At 40.9% G+C, this 25,935-nt stretch overlaps 1 protein-coding gene across 4 annotated transcripts; it reads left to right on the plus strand.

The window, feature by feature from the left end:
• On the plus strand, positions 1-21,893 carry LOC107752329 (Krueppel-like factor 13). 4 transcript variants are annotated; one of them, XR_001641346.1, is made up of 2 exons: positions 1-437; positions 17,616-21,893. XR_001641346.1 is itself a non-coding variant. In XM_016568279.1 (2 exons), exons 1-2 carry the CDS (start codon positions 10,357-10,359, stop codon positions 17,927-17,929), a joined length of 486 nt encoding a protein of 161 aa, XP_016423765.1. In that variant the 5' UTR covers positions 9,641-10,356; the 3' UTR covers positions 17,930-21,893. The 4 variants fall into 4 exon arrangements, 1 of the variants encoding a protein (XP_016423765.1); XR_001641347.1 differs by lacking the exon at positions 1-437 and adding an exon at positions 1,306-2,104; XR_001641348.1 differs by lacking the exon at positions 1-437 and adding an exon at positions 9,403-9,600.
• The last annotated feature ends 4,042 nt before the right edge of the window (positions 21,894-25,935 follow it).

A 25,935-nucleotide genomic window follows, 5' to 3' on the forward strand; every position in this document is an offset into this window, starting at 1 on the left:
CATTGTCCTTTCTCTCAAAGTACTGCCCACACTCCAGTCCAGTAGGTGGCGGTAAATGCACCTTTAAGTTGGTTTGCCAACCGCCAATAAAATTTAAAGAAGAAGAAGAAGTTTGGTGGGGGCAAGTAAGGCAGTGCACTCCGGGACACATCGCCATCCAATGAGTGCGCGCCGGCTCGGTGACGTTGCCATACGCTACCGGCAGACACGCCCCCAGCATGGATACAATCAGCTCTAATCGGCGCACAGCATACTGTCACCTTAACGCTGTGATGACTACAGCCACGATGGGAGTTTTGATACTTAATCCAGACAAGTTTTCAGAGCTCTCATCGCCGGAAACTTATCTCTAAAGGACGAAAGCAGTTCGGTGTGGCACGCTCACGGCTCGATCTCGCATGATTTACATGCAGGATGTCAGTGTTGCTGAAAAGCCGGTAAGATAGTGCAAAGTGAGTTTGCTTATGAGAGCTGCCTATTCAGCATCACACAAAGGGATCTACTGAGTTCAATGGTCTACTGTCATTGGGTTTGAATGTCATAAAGAAACAACTTCTACTCGTCAACGAAATGGATCACTTCGCAGCTGAGTGCCTTGTGTCAATGTCCAGTCAAGCAATTGTCCACGGTCCAAAAGGGAATAGAGAGATCAAGCCCGAAACTGCGGCTGCACAGAGGAATGGAGAAGAAACCAAGGAGCCTTTGAAAGACAACTCATCTCTTTTTGTGGTGGCGAGAATTTTGGCGGATTTTAATCAACAGACCCCCACCAATTTTGCCGAGCAGGCAAAAATAAAGGAGGAGAGCACGCCACCAACAGCAACCCAAACCAGAGATGATGGGAACTCTGCCACACCTACCACCATCACCGGCGACTCTGCTCTTAAACAAAGAAGCAAACGATTTAGGGGTCGAATTGAACAAGAACCCCCACAGAAAAAGCACAAATGCGTCTTGTAGGCTATAGTTTCAGGAGGCGATGGTGGTAGTTTGCGAAAGTCACTGGCAATAGCGCTCGGTGCAGACAGCAAACGCCTTAGAAAGTCCAAAAACAGCAGGTTCGCGCATAATTTGGTTTTCTTTGCGTTAGTCCTTTGGATATATGCAAGGGGGGTTAAAAAAAAGACAAAAAATGAATAAAAGATGGGGGTTGGTGAGACTTCTGCGGTTGCTTGTTTGACTGTTAAGCTCTTTGTTGTGATGTGCCACACCCCCGTCGGACAGAATGCCAGCTGATCTGGCCAGCAACAGACTCGACAAGCCGAGCGCTGAACCGCGCAGCGTACCCGCCAAACTATACGGTAAACAGCAACAGTTCTTCTCCCCCCGGTGCCTCCTATTTGAGCCAACTCAACACACATATGCCCAATAAACCAGTTTTCAGTTTCAAGTTAAAAGCACTTTATTGGCACGATTGTTCTGCGTACAATATTACCAGCGCATTAATGCACCCAATAAAACGGTGACAGAAAAAAATATATATAAATAAAATAAAGTGGCAGGAATGTAAAAAAAAACAAAAAAAACAGTGACAACAATGTACTATAAAATAAACATTCAACAGAAAAAAAAAAACTATTTACAACATGTGTGCGCACGTGCTCATGCATACAGGCACATTTGTACTCATATACATTCAATACCTTCGCACAAAAATCGGCGCAAAAAGAGTCAGGCACCCCATGATGTAATCGCTCATAAAAGTCTTGTAGGCTATAGTTTCAGGAGGCGATGGTGGTAGTTTGCGAAAGTCACTGGCAATAGCGCTCGGTGCAGACAGCAAACGCCTTAGAAAGTCCAAAAACAGCAGGTTCGCGCATAATTTGGTTTTCTTTGCGTTAGTCCTTTGGATATATGCAAGGGGGGTTAAAAAAAAGAAAAAAAAAAGAATAAAAGATGGGGGTTGGTGAGACTTCTGCGGTTGCTTGTTTGACTGTTAAGCTCTTTGTTGTGATGTGCCACACCCCCGTCGGACAGAATGCCAGCTGATCTGGCCAGCAACAGACTCGACAAGCCGAGCGCTGAACCGCGCAGAGAACCCGCCCTCAGCGCTGACCTCAAGCCTTCATAATTGACGGTTGGGATGGAAATTACAGTTAGAAAAGTAATTATACGTTCTGTTGCGCATTTTCACGCGTCGTGACGTGTATTGCTGCTGCTATCATTTTATTAATGCCTTGTTGTTGTCACTTCAGGCAATAGATGGACCTTTTGACAGGAAACCCTGCTCTAAATTGAAACATTATTGACACCTAAAGCGTTGTAGCGTCAGATCAGAGATAAACCGCAGAAGTGTAAATTGTGTCAGGGTTTTTCGATACACACCCCTGGTTACTAAAAATAATGAATGTTCAGACAGTGCGATGTGTTTTATCAGGCAAAATAGATCAGATTGAGTCGTCTGGTGTCAATGTCTGATACATTCAGTTCTTTATCATCATCTGCATATTTTATGAAATGTAGAAATTTAAGAATTTGTAATTGGAAAGCACATGGTCGAGCACAGTTATCTGAATATTAGGGGAGGAGACGTGTCTATTTTGATTACAATGGATGTGCAATACTGTCTTTGAAAATTTGTAGGTTTGCACATTCATTTATAGATTTTAAGGTAGACCGTATAATTACTGTGCAAAATTGATAGCTGTTGTGTTAGCATTGTAATCTAAACAATATATAACAAAAATCTAAATAAACTAGTTGTCCTCACTAATCCAGAACCTAATTAATCAACTGTAATGACTCATCTCTTGTGGTTATGGTGTTCTGAAAATTTGACCTACTTGCTTATGACGACCTACCATTTAAACTGTCTTCTTTTAAATTACATCAAGTAGAAAAAAAAACAGTCAGAATGTACTACCAATAATGCTTGATGGGACAACTGTTGTTTGTGGACAAAAGGACAAAATCTTGTCAGGATTTGCTGCCATGAATAGCATATCTTGTGAAGCAGGACTACCCCAAAACCTCACCTTGACTTTAAAATAATACATACTGTATATAGTGTGCGTTGACTGGATTTTTGGTACAAAAGGCTTGTACAGTATATAATATATAACTTTAAAGCTTTGAAGTACTCAAGGTGGGCATGTCGTCTACTTTGCTTGATAATACGTTGGGTCTTTTACAGTATATATAATGGAATGTTTATGTCAGAACACACCACATACCATCTTGCATTCTGTCATATTTTTCTGTAAAACTCCAGCTTCAGTTTAGTTCCATGTTGTTGGTGTTGGTTATGTGTCTAGTTTTGTGATGACGTGTCAAAGTAAGTCATTTAGAGCAGATAAACAGCTCAGTTCATCGTTTGTGGTGAATTTGTTTATAGTGTGTATTTAAGACCTCCCTCACTTCCTGTCTTTCAGTTGGGCTGTTCTCTAAATAGACTTTAGATTGGGTTTCACTGTAGTCACCGTTCTGCGATCGGACCATGATTCGGTTAAACAATGAGTGTTCCATCTAATTTGTTTGGGTAATCAGAGAATGTGGGTCATTTGAATTCAGCAGCCCAGGCTCAGCCAACCTGCTCCGTTCTGGGCGCCTTACTTAAGCACTCAGCAGATTTTCCATCAGTCTCTACCAATGGAGCAAAGAGAAGATGGATCTTTCTCTCAGCAACGCACTGCTTTTGAACTGAAAGGTGAACACAGAGTCATAAAAACAAACTTGGGGAGACAGAAGAACTGCAGACCTCATCTGACTTCAGAAAATGCTTTGAATTTCCTGCTGGTTCTGGTTTGAATCCTGCTTTGAATAATTTGTCTTAATCCAGCTAGAATTGGGCACAGAAAGTTGCATCCAGTTTTTTACTTTAGTGTCGCCGATGGAGTCCTATACTGTAGCGGTAGGATAACAGTTTGGGCTCTGGGGCTTTCCTTCATTCGCAGAGATGCAGTCACACTAGTCAAACTGCTTTCGTGAACACAATTAGTCATTTCTGAAAAATGCAACAGGTCTTGATATGTTTCTTTTTTTGCATTTTTCTGTCATTGCAATTTAGGAATAAAGTGTAAATAATTATTTTTCATTTGTTTGCTAGACCTTTTCAGTGTTCTCGTGTTATTCTGTTGAACGAGTAGTTCCAGGGGAAAGGGGGAGGGCCCGAACCATCACAAGTGCAAGCTTGCTGGAAAAAGAAGGCGTTTTATGATGGAGCTGGAGCAGATGTACTGTCATGATCAAACGACACAGAAATGTGGCAAAGGGCTCTGCTTTGAAATGCACTGCAGCAAATGCAGTTGTTTAAACAGCAATGGAAGGAACTTTTTAACTTTGTACTTCTGAAGACTATACAATATTGCATTAGTATAGATAACTATGTCAGTGCAAAGTCTTTTAAGTGTTATTTCCCTCCCCAAGAATTTGTTACTAGCTAACGTAACTTTGTAAAGCACTTGTTTGCGGACTGAAATGACCCTTTTCATCTTGCTTACTGCCTTAAACCACATACGTTTGCCAAGCCCACAATTTTAGGTTCTGGGTCTATTTGTAGCTTTGTTTTCTTTTTAAAGAAAGACTATGTATTGTAAGTGCTTGCCCTCAGCAATTCTGTGGTAACCTGTGGTTACAGAGTGTCCCTCACTGAGATATGTCTGGTAAAATAACCTCCTTGTGACCTTTCGAGAGGACCTTTTCAGTTTAGTCTGACAGTACTGGCACTGCCTCTGTTGTCTGGGTGCATCCTGAACTTTTATCTCCACTTTGTTAGGGTTTATTATCATGTTAAGATTAGTTCATGGCCTAGGAGCATCAAGAATAATATTTTTATTTGATGTTTTATGGCTATGCCCAGTCTCAAGGCAAAAAAGAAGGACACACAGGAAAGTTGGAAAGGGTAGAAAGAAATGAAAATATTCCAACTAGCATGTGGCTGGATAAGGAAGGGCTCATTAATCATCCTTATAAACACAGATGGACAGATTCAGAGAGATGCTTGGTTTGCATTTGATGAGTTGTTAACTGTAATGGTGCACAATATGCTTGCAGATGATAATTTATAACATTCTCATTACTTTATTAAGCCGCAGTTGACTTGTGACGAGAAAAGGAACCTGTGGTATTCATACGCAGATGAAATGGGTGTGGGGCCATCCGGGAACAAAACAAAAAGATTTTCACAAACCTGCAAGTTTCGGTTCAGGAAGAAGAAGTGACATGGCTTGAGAAGACTGCCAAGGCCATGGTTGTGACATTCTGGCTGTTAGCTATGCACAAAAGACATGGTGTCCTTTCAGCGCATGTGAATTTTCTCATAAGTGTAGTTCCTCTGAAAGTGTTTTGCATGCAATACCTGACTTGAATAATTCTTGCTCAAAGTGAAACTGCTGTATTAGTACTTATACCTCAACAGCATTAGATTTCTACACATTTAAAGATTTAATGTAATGCAATAAAGCATTGTTTTCCTTTCAGCATTGAAGGAATATTTTGGGTTCAATTTAAGTTAAGTGCAAACAACATAATGTTGATTACCTCAAAAAATTTAAATTCAACTCGTACCTCATTTTATAAAAAAAAAAAGTAAAAATCAAGGTTACGTGAGGTTACATATCTTACAATAGAGAATGAGAGAATTTAAAAGTAGAAAAATACATAACTTTCTACTATTAAAACTTGTGTTGTGCTGTAAATCTGATTTACCGATTTAAGTGTCATCTTGGCAACAGACTGCATGTAAATTTACGCAAAAGAGTAGTAAGCCATTACTACTTACAAACCATTACTATTACATGCACACTAAAATCAGGTTTTCATCTGTATTGTTTTTGTCTTGTGGGAATACTATTGAATCCGGGAGTATTTTAAAGGGGTCATATGATGCTGCTAAAAAGAACATTATTTTGTGTATTTGGTGTAATGAAATGTGTTTATGTGGTTTAAGGTTCAAAAAACACATTATTTTCCACATACTGTACATTATTGTTTCTCCTCTATGCCCCGCCTTTCTGAAACGCGTAGATTTTTACAAAGCTCATCGGTCTGAAAAAGCGAGGTGTGCTCTGATTGGCCAGCTATCCAGTGCGTTGTGATTGGCCGAATTCCTCAAGCATGTGACGGAAATGTTACGTCCCTTACCATATTGTGATGCCTGCGGCAACCACATGTGACGACCGCTTCCACGGTGAAAGCCGATCCGGTGACCAACAGCGCAAAGTTGAAGTATTTCCTCAGCGACCAGCACGGATCAGCTCCAGGCATGACGAAGCAATATCGTCCTCTTTTGGAAGACCAAACAAAATAGTTTTGCTTTCACAACGAAGCACACAGCGCCTTCACGACATGGCGGCGGCGGCAACAATACTATAGCGAGAATAAAAGTTACGCCTTCTTTCTTTGCGTGAAGATGTGGGAAGAGTTGCATAACGCCGCCCAAATAGTGACGTAGATATGTGGGGGCGTGTTAGAACGAGCCGTTTTAGGCAGGCGTGGCTGACTCTTAACTTTTATAAAGAATATCTCTTTGGATTTGAGACTTTAGTCTTTAATCTTTACAGATCTTCTTTATGCACCAAGAGCTTGTAACACTCCAAAGAGAAAGGAAAAATTGAAATCGCATCATATGACCCCTTTAAAGTTTCTGAGTTGGCCCCATTCACTCCTGTTGAAAATCAACATTATGCCACAAATGCTGTCGATTGAGCTTAACTTGTACTGAACCCAGAATATTCCTTTAACTAGCCTGCATTCAATTAACTCACTTTCCCATTAAAAGTTTTAAGGTACGGTATTCACCAGACTTGTGTTTGTTATAATTCTCTTCTAATACTTTTTGAAAGTTAAGGCTAAATGAAACCGTTCATTAGGTTCACAAATTGCTTTCAATGGCAAACCCATGACGGACCCTCATGATCAGAATGGGTACATGTGGCCTCTGTTTTCTGGGTTAATCTCCCTAGCCCCATAATCTAATCTGCTCCCTGTACAACTCCATAATGTCATCTGGGCCCAGTTCCTAGACTCATTATCCTGATTGGGCTACTCAGGACCTGTATCACTAGTTCTTATACTCATGGGAATATCTCCAGGGGAGTGGAGGGGCATGTTACCACATCAAGCCACTAAGTACTTCAGAGAGTCTTGAATATTGATAGCATGCCTCAGATCACACTGTTGCATGATGTACTGTGCAAGGGAGATTAAATGAGATCACCTCCAAGGCCTCAGAGGTTTTTGTAATCCTCCGCTGCATTGAGATTGTAAGTATGAGCAAGCGGAGCGGTGGGACATAGAAGATGAGAGCGAATGTGGTACACAAATTGCTCATTGTGCTATGTGGGTTGGTGAAGAGAAGCGGAACACAGCAGGTCGAGGGTCTAAGGTTACCAGACAGCTTTGTCTGATCTCCTGCAAGTATGAGGAGGTGGGGTTTCTCTCCAACCCGAAATGCTATGGAGAATAGGAGAGGACAGATTTTGTCACAAATTGATGAGCAAGACTGGCTAAAGCAGCTTTGTTGGGGGAAAGATGCTAATAAGTACATTGTGCCACCAAAGACAGGACGGGATTTTAACAAACTGATGACCCTTACCTAATATTAACGAAATTGTTAAAATTAAAATTTTTGAATCCTAACTCAGCCTGATGTAGTCTATTGTCTACTTTGCCTATTATGAAACACATGGTTATTGACCCACTATGGATAGGGTCATCAGTAAAGGTCATGCTGCCACTGTGTGTGGCTAGTACGCATTAGTTTCAATCACCAGCAGCACCCTTCTTTATCATGCACATAAACAAAGCCCATAATGACATATTTCACGGTTGATTAGCTTTTTTGTTTGGCCCGTGAACTCTTATGTTCCTTACGTGACCCTTCGTATTGTCTTCTAGAGTCCCGGGAGATACAGTAGTGTGCACAATGTATAGATGACATTGTTTTGCTACAGAATTCGTTGTATGTACAAAAGCAGTGTACGCGGTCAAATGTTCTCACTTGAACAATAGATCAGACATTGGTTCAAGTGTGCATTAAAGCAGCGAGTTCCTAGAACACCCTCCTCCCAGGTTTATAGCAAATACATGCAAAATTAAACTGACTCGTCGGCCATTTTTCTTTCCTCTGTGCTGGGCTATTTACAGACGTGACATCCTGTGCAGTCATCCTGCCCGTGGTTCAGGTGGAAGGTTTGGATGGGTGGGACCTGGGCACTTCTGCCCTGTTCTGGGCACAGTGCCAAGGCTGGGACGGGGTGGGGCTCAGTGTGAGGGTGATGGCTTCACAACAGGGATTCTACTCTTCTGACTAAAACTATATTCCGTTCCACACCCCTGGCCTGCTACCTTGTAACCAGAATATGTTAGGGTGCTTTCACACCTGTAGATCGATTGCTTTGTTCCGAAACAGGGATTACAATTATTACAATGTTGCATTTTATTCTTGGTGTGGTTCGCTTTCACACGGCAATGTTTCTAAACAGACCAAATTTGTTAATACAAGTCACGCGCGAGTAAACTGTTCTCTCATTGGTCAAAGTTTCACGGTTTATTTTCCGGGATTCCACTTAGCTGTCACTCTCAGCTGTCATCTGTCAGGATGGAACGACAACAGCTTCGCGGGCTTATTGTTGTTGTTTTTTTTGTAGGTGCCGTTATATTAATTTATCACTTTGAGCAGGAGTCCAGGATTCATCGGGAAAACATTTTTAAAATGCACCTACTAGGAAGAAGAGCAATAAGACGGCATTATAAAATGAAAAAGTGCGCTTTGATTTTGAATGGCGAAGACGTGCTCACCCACAGACATTCACATGGTTCATTTTGAAGTATTAGCAAAACAACAAAGCTAATGCTTTTCACGGAACTTACGTAATTACCCATTATACATTGTGATATAGCCTGGTTCGTTGGTCCGTTAGATCGGATTGCTTTCTCACTACAACCGAACCGCTCCAGAGTTCGTTTTCAATCGAGCCGAGACCACCTCGTTCAGGCGATCTCGGACCGATTGGTTTGGCGCGGATCCGAGCGCTATTGCCTTGTTCACATATGCCCAAACGAACCGAGCTAAGGAGGGAAATGCGTTCCGAAACAACGGGCCAGGTGTGAAAACCATTAGATGCCCAAGAGGGCATTTGCCATTCAGGATATGCACCAGCTAGTTAATTGGGAAGGATGTTATGCAGGGATCATATGAGTTTTATATGTGCCCCTATGTTTATGTTTGAGAGAAGATTAGTATAAACGGAAGTTAAAAGATATTAGCTATGCTAGGTAATTGGGTAACTATTTTAGGTCACGTTGTAAAATGTCAAATGTTGTGACTACTCAAAAATGTAATATTTGATAAAAAAAAATTGCACGTTTTTTTTAAACCATATGAACCCAAAATAAATGCAAAAGTTACATATGTTGAGTAAATGTTTTTGTTTGTTTTGTTTTGTTTTTTGTGGACACACTTCACGCCATTTAACCATTTATCTATGTGCATCAGTTCTGTCCACTTAGCATGTTTCTTTTCTGATTTTTACTGTCAGCCTCCTGTGTGAGTGGTGGAAACCATGCTTTGGTGCATCTCTCTCTCTCACTCAAATATGATAGGCTGAAGTGCTGAAGCCCCCTGGGTGTTTCATCATGCACTCATCCACCCTTTTGCAGGTAGCCCTCACTGAGGGGAATACAGTTCTCTTATTTTTTATTCAGATGAAGAAAAGCATACAGTCTTTAGCTGCTATATAAAAATAAATCAGACTTTACCATACATTAAACCAAGTCAGTCATAGTTAACTCACCGTAGAGTTGGTATTAGGCCACTGCTTCCTATAAGTACCTTTCAAACTCTGCTGAACTTATGTATACTTTAGTTAGCTTTGGCAGAGCCTTATAAAAGCAAGTCTGTTCCTACCTAACCATCCCCCATTGCCCTGTGTCTTCTCCCCCCACCCATAAGGGCGTAAGGTGACAGAACTGCTGAAGCGTTGTATAGTTTGAGCTCTTTTGCTTTCTTACATTTACTATGTATGGGTGTCGATTTCTCTGTGCAGGAAGAAGGGGATCTGGAGCTAGTGTGGAGCTATATTTTCAGCTTCCTGAAGCATGAACCGCCAGCTTAGGGTCTCACGCAAACTCTGTGTGGGGTGCTAACACTGCAATTTGTGGGTGGGGATGTTCTGTACGGAAAGGCAGAAGTGTGGGGTTGGGATCCGTTGTCAAAGCCCTCCACTGATGTAGGTCACTTGCTCAGCTGCATCTGCTGGCAATCTGATTTGGTGATTCTCTGCAGCAGCAGTGCATGCATTTGGGTTTTTGAGATGAGAATTGAGGGGAGAAACAAAAAGAAACTGAGAGAGAGGTTGTTTTCTGCTGTGTGCCAGAACCTAGGTTGCCTCCCAGGCTTTTATATTTTATAGTGAGATGTTTGATACCTTACTGTCTAATAAATCTGTATATGGAGGATCCGGGCCTGTGCTCTTCCAGGCGTGGCTGCGGGATGAAAAGGATCATTCAGTGGACAGTCATGGGGGAAGGGTTGGCTTGGTGGTTTCGAACAGAGAGGATCTTACTGTGTCAGTGGTGTCTACTCAAGGTAAACCTTTAGGAACTAAATATGTTCAAAGAATAGTTCACCCAAAAATTAATGTTTAAATAATTTATTTAAACGGAATGACTTTTGTTTCTTTTGCAGAAAACAGCAACAAAAAAGTCTAAAGAATGTTCCAACAGTTTTTGTCGATAAAAGTCGATGAAAGTCAGTGACGCCCAAAATAATATGGGACCCCACTGACTTTCATTGTATTGACAAATAAAGCACCGAGACATTTCTGAATGAAGAAAGAAATTCATACAGGTTTGCATCAACATTTTGGGATGAACTATCCGTTTAAGTTTTGCATCACTCAAGGAAGTAAACAAAGCCTCAAATAGCTTTGACTAATGCTTATGTGGTTGACAAAAGAAATTAACCAGTTGGAGAGAGGACAGTTTGTCCTTAAAGCGTGGGATTTGAAAAGAGAAATCTTGTTCAAGATCAGCTTTCATTAGCGTTTTTTGTTATTACCCATTTAATGTATACTTTTTTTTACAGTATAAAAATAAAATTTCGCACAGTGTTCTGACATTTAGCAGACTTTGTGTCTGTACATGAATGTCAGAGCTGTGGGTGACCCCACCCACCTGCTCTTGCCTGTTACCATTCACGTGCTTCAGCTGGCTACAGCTGTCTTAATGTAAAATGGAAGGTCCACAGGAAGGTCCATTTCAAAGCTGTAATGATGAGTAGAGCAAAGCTGTGAGATGCACTCCTCGTGAGGTGGGAAAATAGGGGGGAGGGGACATAAATCTGCAGCAGTTGTGGCTGCTTCCTCATATAATGTGTCTTAGACCGTGTGTGCACATGTGCTGTAGAGACTGGGAGGAGTGAGTTATGTCTACTAGGCTTGGAAGGCTTGATTGAAATGCCTGATGGTGAAGGCTCTTCCATCAGACACAAGGCCAGTACTATTGTTCACATTTCTGCAGCAACAACAGCATTAAAACCCTGGGAGGAGAATGTGCAATTGAAAGGCAAGTGGTTTTTAGTGTTTTTCATTAAAGACAATAGAGGATGATAAATTAAACATAGTTGCCTTCATCACAATGTCTCTGGACAAGTCTGGCCCAGTCCTAATCGTTGCACCTGACCTAGCCATAATGTCTTTGTTACACCCACATCCATTAGCATTAATCCTCAGTTTCTCAAAGTCACTGGCACGAACAGAGTACTGAAAGCCTGATCTGACTCACCCAGTCTCAGTGTGGTTAGTCAACCCCGCATCCCCTCCCTCCATTTGCGCACACCTGTGTGTGGTGTACCTTCTGTCTTTTTTGTTCCATTCCCACAGTTGTCTCTAAATGCTGTAATCTGGGTCAAACCACCAGGAAAGTTTTTGCTCAGTCAACAGTCTGCTCACTAGACCTTCACGAGATTAATATGAAGTGTCTAATGCAGATATGATGATAACGCTGCCTATTTGTTAAATTGCCCACAACTATAACGTAAGTCCAAGCTATGTTTGTGCCAAACTTTGTGGTTTCTGGTCTCCATGGTGCGTTGCGGTCTCTGTGAACTCACTTCTTGGCAACCTCAGTTAGATGGAGGGTGTGACCCATATCTTTCTCCCAACTTGGATGCTGATGGGATTGCATACACTCCCAAAATTCCCTGATCCTATGGGGCAGTGATGAGATCATATCGGCAAGCATCTCAGCCCTGGTGGAATGGGGAAAGCTGGGTTGTTGGCAGAAGTTTGCTTTGCTGAGAGAAGCTGAGAACTTTCTTGAAGACGGGTTTGGAAACTTTGAGATTAAGAAGAGGCCTGTCTGGGTCTCCAATGGCCCAAAGCAGTTTTGTCATTAACAATGTGGGCTTGAGCTGGCAGACTTCTGTATGACCCACCAGGAATAAATTACAACTTGCTAGTAAGTGCTGCAGCTACATTTGTGGTGCCATTTTAGAGATCAGGCTTCTTGTGGTTTTCCACAGATAATGAATCGGAGTAAGTGGTAGACCGGAGGCTAGGACACAGTGTGCCCCTGATTCAGAACGTCTGATCTAATTGGGATCACCATCGGCAACATCAGGATCTAATGCATAATATATTAAAAGCATCATGTCTTGGTCTAGTTTACATCTCTATTTGTTGTATCACTTTTGCTTTGCCTCTGGCTAAAGATAACTGAAGGCACATGTGCACCATCTGTCAGATTCTTGGCCAAAAACCTTGCAAAAACAAGGACAAATTCAAACCTTCTTGATCTTTATGGTTGGAACTAGGCCTTTTATACTTATCTAAGATCAGTTTCCACTGTCCTGGTCCTGACCTTAATTTTTGCCAGTCAAAATGAACAAATAGCACAGGGTTTCTACTATAAACCCTTGTCCTCCATTCTTGTCCTGCAAGGGATGTGTTCGTATGGTGTCTAGAGGATGAATGCAAAGTCTTCTTCTAATTACCTTACTAAAACATTTTCTCAGTCAGAACTGCTTTCTGAATGACAGCAGCTGACATTGGACTTGCAGACTATGCTAATTTCAGAGCATGTTCTAGGGCATGAAGTGTATATAGCCCTTGAGCAAGCTTTGAGAGTTCACTTTGAGCTCATGGTTATGAAGGATTTGTAAAACTTCCTACTGGAGGTCCTTACTGCCTGTCTTAATGTCTTCCTGCCTTTCTCATGTTGTGTCTGGCTGTTTCCATTCCTACCTACGTCTCAGCCTGCGTAAGTGGCCTTACGGTTGAAGAAACCCGAGGAATTTTATCTCACCCACACAGAGATGCTGGTAACTCTTGTTGGAACAGGTGAGCGACACCAAGTCTCCTGGATCGACATTCAGTCTGCACTTGTGTTGCTCAGATAGTGGCCTGATCAGATGTCCGTGGCTTAGACTGTTCACCTCAAAAGGCCCTTTTCTCCTATTTCCTACAGATTCAAGGGAGTCTGAAGTTGTTCTTTCTTTGGGCCCTCTATGAAATTGAGCCATGGATTTGCGATATGTTGTTATACTTGAGAGAAGACATGAGCATGAGTTTATTTACTGACCCAGTGGCCCCAAAAGGGAACAGTTATGTAAAGCTGCTGTCTGTGACATAATGGCATAGCCTCTGAAGGGAAACACTGTTGCTCAGCTACCTTCGCTATGGGATGTCTGTACTAGCAACTGTGAGGTAACTGCTGCAAAGGGTAACTGGGTCACTGTGTTCGTTAACACAGAGGTCGAATCTAAAGCTCTCCTAATTACTGGTCCCTGTTGCGAAAAAGAATTGGGCACATGCAGGGCTGGTTGCTCCACACCAAAGAGGGTGTAGCTCATCAGTGTGAAGACATGCCAGTGCCCATGCAACACAAACCACTTCAAAAAAGTCTCTTTTTGTACAAGTGCCAGGATGCAATGCTGTGAATAAATATATTGACCACAGGCAAGGGGATGAGTAAAGTTTACATAAATTTTGTTGTGGGTATTTGCATGAACAGTATGACAGTATGGGTTAAGGCCTCACTATTGTTTTCCCAAAGGGACAAAAAGAGGAAGTGTCTTCAGTGTCCCTTTTGCATGGTTTTTGACATGGTGGATAGAGCCACAGCCACTTCCATCTGTTATGAAACTGTTGCAGGCTGGACAGTGTGACCTTTTTACATAAGTCTACTTCAGAGCCACATAAAGAGCACCCTCATTGGTGATAATAATATTCCTGGAAACATGTCCCACTTGAACTCTTAGCCATGTTCACACAATGCAAGCAGAAAATTTTAAGCATGGTAGTTCTGAATGGTCTTGTCTGTAGGTGATGCTTTTGTGTTGAGCATATACTTTGTATGCTAGCTGCCCAGCGCACTAGCCTCTGGTCTATTACAGTGAACTGCAAACGGTGTTATTGTTGACTAAAACCTAAAACTATAAAAAATTGTTTCCTGTAATTAAAACAAAGCTAAAATAAAATAAGATATAAATATTAGATGGGACGACTTAAACTTAAAAAAACTTAAAATTGTTGCCTTGACAACTAGCTGAAATAAGTTTAATTTGAAGTACTACAATGATTAAACTAAAAATGAAATAAAAACGATTTAAAGCTATATATAAAGAAAAAACAAAAACTCTTAAAAATTATAAAAATGCACATAAAAACTGCACTAAAACTACTATTACTAAAACTAAAACTTAAAATGAAACCCAAAAATATTAAAATAAAAGCTATTGAAATTATTAATAAATTTTAAAATGTATAGTATATAAATAATAATAAAATAGCACTGACCGCAAAGAGCAAAATTGTTGGTGATTTTTTTTGTGGCCTTTTTTGTTTGTTTTGTGTGTTGATTTTCAAAACCTGCCTTATTCAACTGCTTTGCTCTCAGGAGAATTAGACTAACACCTGTGCATTGCATTGATGTCACTATTCACACCTTTGCAAGGCCCAGTCCTGTTCGTCTCCTTTTTTTAACCTGTGAAGTATTCATACTGTTGCAACTCTTACCTTTGTTGAGAAGCTGCTCACCACTCATAACTCACACTTTACAATCTTGAGTTCCCACAGACTCTTTCGTGTATTAATTAGACTGTAAATTACAGGTTGGCTCCTGTCATTGCTGAAGGGAGAATCTCAGACCATCCACCGCTCTGTCCCCATTCCTACTACGCTAATGTTAGATCTTGTGTATTTATGTTTATACGCCACAATCATGACTAGATCCAGGATATTTAAAAAAGGTCAAACAACAGTGACCCTCTCAGATTAGTTCTCGTGGGTGTGGCATGTTTGAAGGTTAGTGGATTTAAATTGTGGCTTTGTATACTTACGGACGGTATGTTTGGATGGGCTTGAATATGTGTGTGGTAAATGAGTATCAGATTATGTGTTTTTGTACCAATGAGTTATTTGCTTTAGTTAGAGTGGGAGTGAGTGTTTTTGTGTGCGTAACTGTATTTTTTGTGTTTTGTCACGTGGGTGTGTGTGGGAGGATATAATATATGACAGATACAAGTAAACCTTAACCTACACAGATATTGTTATGGACACAAAGCTCATACACACACAGAATATATTTTCATGTGTGTCTGAAGGTTTTATTTGTTGACAACATAGCAAGGGTCTACATGTGAGGTGAATATGTCATCACATAGTACATTGTTGTGTGTTTGTGTGCATGGTGGGAGCAGGTCTGTCTGAAAGTGAGTGACAGGTCATAGATTTAGATGGAGGCAGTCTAGACTCGCTCTGCCTGCTGTTTCTCTCGCTTTCTCAATCTTTTATAGTAGGGGGAAGGGACCCCAGCAAAGCTGTCGTCCCACACATAAATTTGGCATCACATATATGTTTCGTTTGAAGTTGTTTTCCATTGGGGCCTTTAGGGGAAACCACAAAACAAAGGCAGCAGCAAAAAGCTGTCTGGATGTCTGTGTACTTTGCCTGTTCTGTCTAATTTAACCAAGTAATGACTGACATGTCTGACTTTTTTCTTTCCCGTTCTTTGCATTTCAAAATTATGAAAAGTGCAGACATAGAACCCATATTCTATTCAACGGTGGTTTCAAGACCTTTGTGGTGGCGCTGCTCAGGGAGGGAAAACTGCTGTTGAAAAGCTGGTAAAATAAGTAAAGCAGGTCTCACATTTGTGGGGGAAGACAACCAATGAAATGGAGCTAAAATACATGTTGTATCTGACATGTGGGCCTTTGTGTGCACAAAGAAAGGTGTTGGTACCGCATTTACTCGACTGTGAGGAAACCACACCGAGATATATGAACCCATCTGGCTTTGGGTAGATTTGTGTCAAAGCCCTCTTTTATTGCCTGAAGGGGTAGGGTATAATTTCCCATGCTTTTGGCTCACTGCTAGTTTCACTATTGAGTACAAGCTGGGGCAGGGTACCATAGTAAAGACCGTTAACCTGCCTAATTAAACTTGCTGTCTGGCTCTGCAACATGTGGTAATGGGGGGGAGAAAAAATACTTTGCAAGGTCATTTCGAGATGTGTGCCAGTTCCAAATAAACCAATGAGTATGTGTTTGTGTGTCCATCAGATATCTCAATAATGAGTCAGTAAATCCCATAAGCCTCTTTGGAGCAGTCAAAATGATACATGTCCCCCTAGTATTCTCATGATTCTCCAATTAGCATGATGCAATGCTTATTGGGCTGGAACATATGGTTTATTTTTAATGCTGTGCATTCCTGGTTTAATGTGTGGGCTTTTCACTCAGCTTAGCAACTGTAATAAAAAATAAATAAATAAATTTTTTTTGCAGACTTTTGCTTCTATAGGAGAGGATTAGCACGCTCTCAAGAGCCGCTTCTAAATAGTTGTGCCACATTAGTTGCGCCTTTCACGTCTGGTTAAAGACTGCTCATTTTGGGATTTAAAAGCCATCCATGGAGGGTAAACCCTTGCGTGACCTGGATCTGAATGGTCTGGGTCATTCACTGCTTACCAAGAGAAACCGCAAAACTGCTTCTAGATCAGTTTAAAAGAGTATATTATACCAATGAGGCATGTCAGCACAGGCTTAATGGGGGCCGTGTAGAATAAAAAAGGCCGCAGTAGGACATTCTGTGCTGAAAGAGTTCATTGTCCACATAAGTGCTGGACTTGGTTCACATCAGTTGGCACCGCCACTCCAGTTTATCGCTGTTAGCGACGCATGGTGGTGTTTATGATGTGGCCTCTTTAACACCTTGTTTTTTGGAGCAAGTTTACTTTTTCAAAAATGGATTAAATTTTTCAATTCAAAATTTCAACAATCAAATACTCTGAAGCACAGCTGCAACTCCTTATTCACAGATGGCACATTGGCCTATAACAGGGGTTCACAGCTCTGGCCCTCAAGGTCCACTTTCTTGCAAAGTTTAGCTCCAGCCTTTATCAAACTCGCCTGCCAGTAACTTTCTAGTAATCCTGAAGGCCTTGATTAGCTTGTTCATGTGTGTTTCATTAGGGTTGGAGCTAAACTCTGCTGGAAAGTGGACCTCAAGGGCCAGTGTTGAGAACCCCTGGCCTATAATCTGTAAAGAGTGTAAAATACTGTATAGCTTTACAGTCTGTTTTGAAAACATCACGTATGTCTGAGCGATCATGAATGTGTATTGTAAACAATAACAGCTGTGTGTTCTGCTTTTTCTATGTGTTTGTCACAGGAGAGCGCCCCTTTCCCTGCACCTGGCCTGACTGCATTAAGAAGTTTGCTCGCTCTGATGAGCTGGCACGGCACTATCGCACCCACACGGGCGAGAAGAAGTTCGGCTGCCCCCTGTGCGACAAACGTTTCATGCGGAGCGACCACCTGATGAAACACGCACGCCGTCATTCCGACTTCCAGCCGGCCATGCTGAAGAGGCAGCACGGCGGTGGCAATGCCACTGTCTCAAGCAGCACGCGTCCCGGCTCCCTCAGCGATTACAGTCGATCCGACGCCTCAAGCCCCACCCTCAGCCCAGCCAACTCGCCTTAACCTGGCCGCACTTTCTTCTCATTTTTTTATTCCTCTCTATCCATAATTTTTTCCCTAAAAAATTACCGGCGTAATAAGCGCCCATGCTAAACCCGTCGCTTGCTGTGGTGTACTGTACTGTACATAACTGCTTCTTGTAGTGCAATTTTCTTGTGCAACCCCTAAAAGAGAAAAAAACACAAAAAAGAAAATGCCTTTTCCACATGGCAATATTTACATGATGTACCATATGTCTGTATTTTTATAGCTTCTGGCCACAGCCTCTTTCCATTATGGGTTTTTTGTTGCCGTTTCTTTCATATACAACCGCTCTGTTCAAGTGAACTAAAAAGTTGAAAGGTTTGACAGGTAAAGATGTTTTTTTTTATTTAAAACGGATGAGGGAGAGGGGCACATACACCTCAGGATTCAGAACAGTTTTTTTCTCCTTTAATACTCACATTGACTGCACAATACAAGCATCACTTTACTCCGAAATTCAACAGAGGTTGAATTTTGCGCCCTGCTCAGGGATGGCCTCGTTAGCTTGAAAGAATGAACATGATGAAGATAAACATACGTTAAGAAACAGCCTTACACTTGGACAAAAGGAAACTTTGCACTCTTTTTTTTTTTGAGTTGGTTTGTTTGTTTTCACATCAGGGGAAGCAAATTCTGGGTTTTAACAGTTATTCATACTTTTTATTAATATTATTATTATTTTTTCAATCAGTCTTTTAACGAGAGTGGCAGAACTGCTCACCAGATACAAAGGGTTGGGGGGGGTAATTCTGTCTTGAGACTGGAAATGACTTTATTTTCAACATCGCTATCTCCCGCTAACCTTGTAGGCACACAGAGCTCTGTTGGCCTGGGTCCATGTTTCAAAGGGAATCCTCTCAATATAGCTTGAATGTCATTATCAGTCCACTTTTACATGCTTGAGCCACCCAATGAGGAGAACAGACAGCACCACTTCTCTCAGTGGACTAAACTAAACTCCCCTTGAAAATTTGGAGGCTAAACTTTCAAAGCAGCTGTTTCCTCAATAAAAACAGCACATTCATCAACTTCAGGGTTTTTCACTACAGTACGACACATTCAAAGGGACTTGTCTGGACGTACGCCTACTTCAGACTCAAATAAAGACAAAAAGCACATGAGCAGAATCCACCAAAGGCCAAGGTGTGAACGTTTGTATTCTACCCAGAGGAAGAAGGGAGGGGAGGGATGTTGGCATTCTCTCAGGTAACAGCAGAAGTCCTGGCCCTCTGCCCTCTGCAGAGCTCCATCTGCAGAGGCCTTCCTCTTAGAAAACTGCATCATCCTACACAGGGCTATTCATAGCACACTAGCCAGGGAGACAAGAGCCATTATAGTGGAGCTTTACGCACTCTGCCTCGCTCACTCTATCTGAAAAGGAGTGGGCGTATGAGAGAAATAGATGGAGGGCCAAAGCAAATGTTTGAAAGAAATAGATATCAAATCCACACACCGTGTCATGACCAGGTGCCATGTAACAAATATTGAAGTGACAATATTGCAGCCATATTTGAAGCTTAATATATGGCTGTGTGAAGCTGCAATTTGGACCAGTGAGATTGCACTGTGGGCAGAGTTGCACAGCAAAACAAACACAATTCAAAACCATGTGGTTGACAAAATGTCTTGTCAGTTATCACTTGCCATTGCACCTGGTTAAGACTAGTGGTTGACCGATGTGCATCTCTCAGTGACTGATGTAATACCGATATTTACAAAATAAAATTTAATGACAGAAAATGTTAAAAATGTTTACAATTTTTTTCTTAATTTTAACATTATAGTTGAATAATTAATCGGCTATATCAGTTGTTGGCCGATACTTGTAATCTCAAAATGGATAAATATTGGCTTAAATAATCGGAGTGGACCACATTTTCCAAAGGCATTGTAAGCGTAATTATATCTTAGAGATCATTGGTGCTTGTGATGCTTTTTGGATACATAGCCCTAAACAAAATATCTCTCAGTAAGATACTGTTATCGGCCAATACCGATAATCACAAAATTACCAATTAATCGGCCTGGCTGATATGTTGGTCTGTCAGACAGTGTTATCGGCTGATATGTTTTTTTGTTTTTTTTCCAATGGCCAGATATCAGCAGATTAACCGGCATTGCCGATATATCGGTCGATCACTAGTTAGGGCACAGATTTTCAACTCATTGAGAACTAGATTGTCAGAGTTTGTATCATCACGGCTGTTTCACTATGTGATGAGAGCAACAGGCCTCCATGAGAACAAAGAGCACTATCTACAGGAGGCAGGAAAGAGGGGGTTGACCCATAGCGAGACAGATAAAGACTGAGGCTTTATCAGGAGCTGAGCACTCCAGCAGAAGAAACACCCAGTCAGCTTCCTCTCTCTCACACGGAAACCTCCCTCCCCTCTGCACTACTCCCCACTCACCCGCCAACAGCATCCCACAATGCATTGCAGGAGCTTAAAGAGGGAAAATGGCCTCGTCTGATTGGATAGCATCCAAGCAGCTGGCCGGGGGGATTGTAATAGAGGAAGTTGAAGCCCAAATCATAACGGCTCACAGACAATAAGCATGATATGCTATCAAATCATAGTTGAACATGTTGGGAATTTTCAAATGAGATGTTATCAGTATTTTTTTTCCCCTCAGTTTGGCACTGTCGACGACTTCTCAGACAAGATCAGTCGCTCTTTAAATGACTGTACTTTTTCACAAGCACAGGTAAACACTCGCGCATCCTTTTTTTGTTTTACTGTTGCGGACCACTGATTTGTCAGTGTGACCACTCATTACCTCACTGAACAGCTGCTTTCAAACTTGACTCTCCTTAAAAAGGGGGCTTTAGGCATTACTACTCGATTTGTACATAATCATACATATCAAGTGAACAATGAATTTGCCGTCCTTTGTCGCTTCAGCCTGCGAGGATGAAGGGTTACCATGAGAAACTGTCGACCGGGCCTTACTCGCTCAGGCGAAAGGCATACAAGACCCTCCAGGAACTGAGGCACCGCTATCAAAACTACTGTGGCACTGCTTCATCCGCTGTCTCACTTTCCCATACGCGCGATGTTCCTAAAGTGACACTTTAATATTAATTTAGCAAGCTTTCTGTGACAGTTTTTCACTTTATATTCATAAGCTCATTATTCAACACCAGCCATCTTGTCTCGTCTCATATTATCTTGCACATATTCCTTGCCCACCCTCCATGCCCAGTGCGGGGAAACCAGCATCAGAGTTGCCCAGCTGGACGAGCGCTCCGGGGCTTGAGGAGCAGGTGGGGAGGCCTGTGAATGCCAGGCCTTGTCCCCCCTTTATCCTCCCTAACAGCCCCCATCCCCCTCCCAGGGGCCTCTCCCATAGCCCTCAAAAAACCCTCCACATAATCCCGGCTTTCAGCTAAAGAAAACAGCCCTAATCAAAATAAACAGTGCCATGGCGGCATTATTTCTTATTATTGCAATAAACCCACACGTAAAGCCGCCTAGCTGTGGTCGGCACCCTCCTCTGACCCTTCTAAGTCATTTCAGATTTCTACTCCAGAATTTCGCACGTCAGCTTTACTTCCAATGCAAGCTGGCCATGAATGTTCACTGTGTGCAAGAAACTCATTTGTAGACGTTTTATATAAGTTTCTGTTCAACCGCCTTTGAATGTATCTGCAAATACTCCCAACTGCTGGTCAGGAGAGGGTATTTCAGGGCAGAATAAGGTCGGTCTGAACCAACGTCCACTGCATTAGTACTTCTCAAACTTGGTAAAACATGTTCAATGAACCTTGAAAACCCGAAACCTGCAGGCAACACAAGTCTCTTGCATTTGTGTACTGGTTAGATAGAGTATACACAACTAAATATATATATTTTTCCTTGTAATATTTACTGAAAATGTATTTTCTCAATGCAAATTCACTCAGCCCGGGTTAGTGTGAATTACATGTAAAAATGAATACATGCGCGCTTATGTTTCTGTATTTTTCACTGTACCGATACTACTTGAATGCAAAGCAAGACCATTGAACACAGGTGGAAAAATGTCTAGGTCATGACTAGTCAAACTGTACCTGCTACGTTTCTCGGCTTAAACCCATGGATGTACTCATTTTTCTTGATTTGTTCAATATTTCCGCATTGTGTTGTAGTTTTTTTCTAATTATTTTCTTTGTGCTCAGATCTTAGCTGTTATTATTATAATTGGTATTTTTTGCGAAGTTTGTTAGTGTTTCATAAGGCTTTCTTTTCTGTCTGCTGCAATGATGCTAGTGAAATTGGACACTGAAAGACACTGAAAGAAAGCTTTTAATTAACAGCGGAATGTAGGTGTATAACAACCAAATTTGAAAACATGGAGGTAAAAGGTGGTTTTAAGTGAGGAAAAAAGGAAATATCCTGACTTCTCAAAAGCATTGCGTGAGGCTGAATGCATACATGCGATCAAGTTTGATATAATGCATTACCATAGAGACCACAGCATTGTGAGTAGATAGTCACATTCATGTTTTATTGTTTTGTTATTTAACATAATTAGAATTACATCTATGAGTTACATTTTTCTGTCATGTATCTTTTCAAACTCATACCTCTATAAAAATCAAAAAGGTTATGATTTTTTTTTTTTTTTTTTTGATTGGATGGGGGATTTGTTGGATTTCATATCTGGAAGAATTGTAAATTTAAATAAAATATTTTTTATGAATTATCATGGTCTTACAAGCCACAGAGCATCATATTGAAAGTGAATCATTGAAAATTCATTCTACCAGTGGATTGCATAAACCCACACACCCGACTCAACGAGAAACGATTTGTTTTGTACAAAGCTATTTGTACACAAAATCCTACTAATGATTATAATAGCATTTTATTGGATCTTTCAATCATACATTCAACAAACTGCATGTTAGTTTAATAATGAGTGCTAAAGGCATTGGAAAGATGATTTTATTTAATCATATACAGTGATAGTCAAGATAAATATGACCTTGTACAGTTTCCTATGAGTGATGTTCGTTTTTATGTGTATGTAGCGGGGTGAATGATGTATTAGATGCGCGAGTATTTCTAATTTCCCCCCTCTGGCGTGATCTTGATGTACTTTTTGTTTCTTTTAGTTATGTTTTTCTTAATTTGTCATTGTTGTACAGAACAAATGCACATATTAGTAAAAGTGAAAACTCCGATATTAACCTGTTCACCATCCTACGTAAAAGCTCTACCATTCCAAAGGATTGCAATTACATTTGCTATAATTATGCTGCTTATATCCAACCAATGCATCAAAGCTTCTTTTCTTTATGTATTTATTTTGTTCTTATTACTCTTTTTGACTGTGTATCACATGACTTTTGTTACTAGTTCAATTTGGTACTTAACTTTCCCTCTTTGTTGTTCTTCCGACATTTATTTGTCACCTGTAAACTCCTGCATTCTCCTGTAAACTCTACTTCTGTCAGGACCACTATCGTCAAAGATGATTGACAATTAGCATACAGTTTGGATTGGTGGTATGGTTCTGTTCTGGACAAGAACTCCCTGCGCATCCATGCAGCCTAGCATGGATGAGAGCAGGGAGAGCAATATATATATAATTTGAAATATTCTTATTTGTTATTTAAATATTATTTATAGATATTGTTTTTTAGCTTCAAATTAATTAACTTATAGGAATAGTTTTAAATAAATATAAATTATTATAAATATTTTAATTATTATTCATTATTTTATATATTATTATAATGTGTTTGATATTTTATATATTATTTAAAAATATAAATTTTTAAATTTGTTTTAATTTATCAGCCGTTTTATAAATATAAATTACAATTATAATTTAATTACAAAATATGTAATATTAATTAATAGCTAATATTAATTGCTAAAAAATGAAACGTAGATGAAATATTTAAATATTTTATCATTTCTTTTAATTTAAATAAATCAATATTTCATGTTTATGTGCTTGTATTTATTCAATCTATTTTAGTAGCCATGTAATAAACAGGATAATGTACAGTCAGCCAGTTATTATCACAAAATTAGCCACGACAGGATGACCAACCGAATCAAATATCAAATATAAAACTTGTTTTTTAAGTAAAAGTTGTCAAAGATTTATTCTAATCAGGCTACACAAATCCATCAAACCATAAAGACCTGCTCATTTGTATGCTCAGTAACTTCATTACCGTCTCTAAGACTGTACTCCTTAAAGATATCCATGACATACACAGTATTTGGCAGCCCTGAGCGCACTGCAGTCCCTGGCTCTGAATATCAAAAGCTTTGGCACGCAGAGCACAATTCTAGGCAGACTTTGCATCACAAATTGACCCAAACCTTTAGCGTGCATGCAGCCAATGGCCGCACTTGTTGCTCAGCAGGATGCAATAAAAAGCGAGAACAGAAAGATGCCTGTTGTGTGGAATAATGTGCTCAGATACGGCCATCTGCAGGAAGTGCACCTTGTTCTTGCCGTTGGTGCATTCATGCAAATATTTACTGTAAGTGATGCAGGGACATGTCAGCAGAGACCACAAAACAGGTGGCATTTGTGTTTTCTGTCTAGTCATTTGCAACACTGAACAAGGCCTGTGTTGAACAGAGGGTCAAGATGGTGAGATATCAAAAGAGCAATGTGTCTGGCACATGTGTGTCATGTCATACACCATGTGTGTAAAGTGATATATTTCATAAAGAAAAGACTGTTTTGAAAATCTGGACCATTGCAATATCAAATAAGGACCGATTCAAAACTAAAGAATGAGTGGCCCACATTTTGTCCCACTCAGTTGTGCAATAAAGCAACACTTTTAAAATTCATGACCACCCACTAACTGGTTTTTGACCTTGAGTTTTTGACTTGTGACGTCGGAGCCCGCACTATTATCTCCGCCTATACTGGAAACTTTTTCAGGCTTCTGATTGGCCAACATGGCTTTACGGTTGAGATTATATCGCCACCTGTTGGTTTGGCATGCTCTTGACAGTGCTTCATAGCATGCGTTTGCGTTTTCATGTGGACGGAGATTTTTTTAAAAACAGAAGAAGGAAAAACTAAACTCTACTAAAAATACCCGTGTACGTGTGGACATGGCCTGAGTTTGGAGACCCCTGACTTTAAGCGACTGTAGGGCCCCTACAGTCTTAATTTGCGTTCCAAAGATGAACGAAGGTCTTATGGGTTTGGAACACAGGAGGGTGAGTAATTAATGAAAGAATTTTCATTTTTGGGTGAACTATCCCTTTAAGTCTTTGAATTAGACTTTTTTTTTTCCATTATGATATGAGTACAGTTATATCACCCTGACATTTCTGACGTTTTTCACCACTTGTACCTTGAATGTTATGGGTCCAGAAGTCAGTCAGACAGACAGACAGACAGAGATGGACAGAGAGACAGGAAGACGAATCATTCATTTCTCTCCCCCTCAGTGAGTGATCATGCTGCAGTGGGAGCCAGTGAGTAAGAAGCAGCGAACAAACTGTTCCTCTGTTGAATATGTATGTGTGTGTGTGTGTGTGTGTGCAATGACTGCTGGTGGGTGGAGGGGTAAGGGGAAAGATTAGAAAGAGAGAGAGAGGATATCTTACTATTTTCTTTTTCTCTCTCTCTTTCTTTATCTGCTTTTGGTTTTCTCCAGCTGGGATTCTAAATAACAGCCTGCGGTCAATTGATGTGAGGCCGGCAATCATCTGACAAGCATTTCATTCAGTTTTGTGGCATGGTGGCTTTAGAGCATCAGTGCTACTTTTTAAATTGAAACAGGGTGTATAAACTGCAAATACAAAAGGAAAGAAGGTGTGTGTGTGGGAGAGAGAGAGAGAGAGAGAGAGAGAGAGGGGGGCAGCGAGATAAAGAGTGGGTGAAGCCGTGTGGTTGTACTGGGTGATCAGGACTTGAGCTTCACGAGCTCAGACTGTGAGTGGGCGTCTCTGTGGGTGCTGTCGTGGTGTGAATGTCCTCTGTCCCTCACGTACTCCAGCATGGCAAGGCGGCGG

The sequence above is a fragment of the Sinocyclocheilus rhinocerous genome, unplaced genomic scaffold, assembly GCF_001515625.1.
Source record: "Sinocyclocheilus rhinocerous isolate Xijiao unplaced genomic scaffold, SAMN03320098_v1.1 scaffold861, whole genome shotgun sequence".
Taxonomy (NCBI): domain Eukaryota; kingdom Metazoa; phylum Chordata; class Actinopteri; order Cypriniformes; family Cyprinidae; genus Sinocyclocheilus; species Sinocyclocheilus rhinocerous.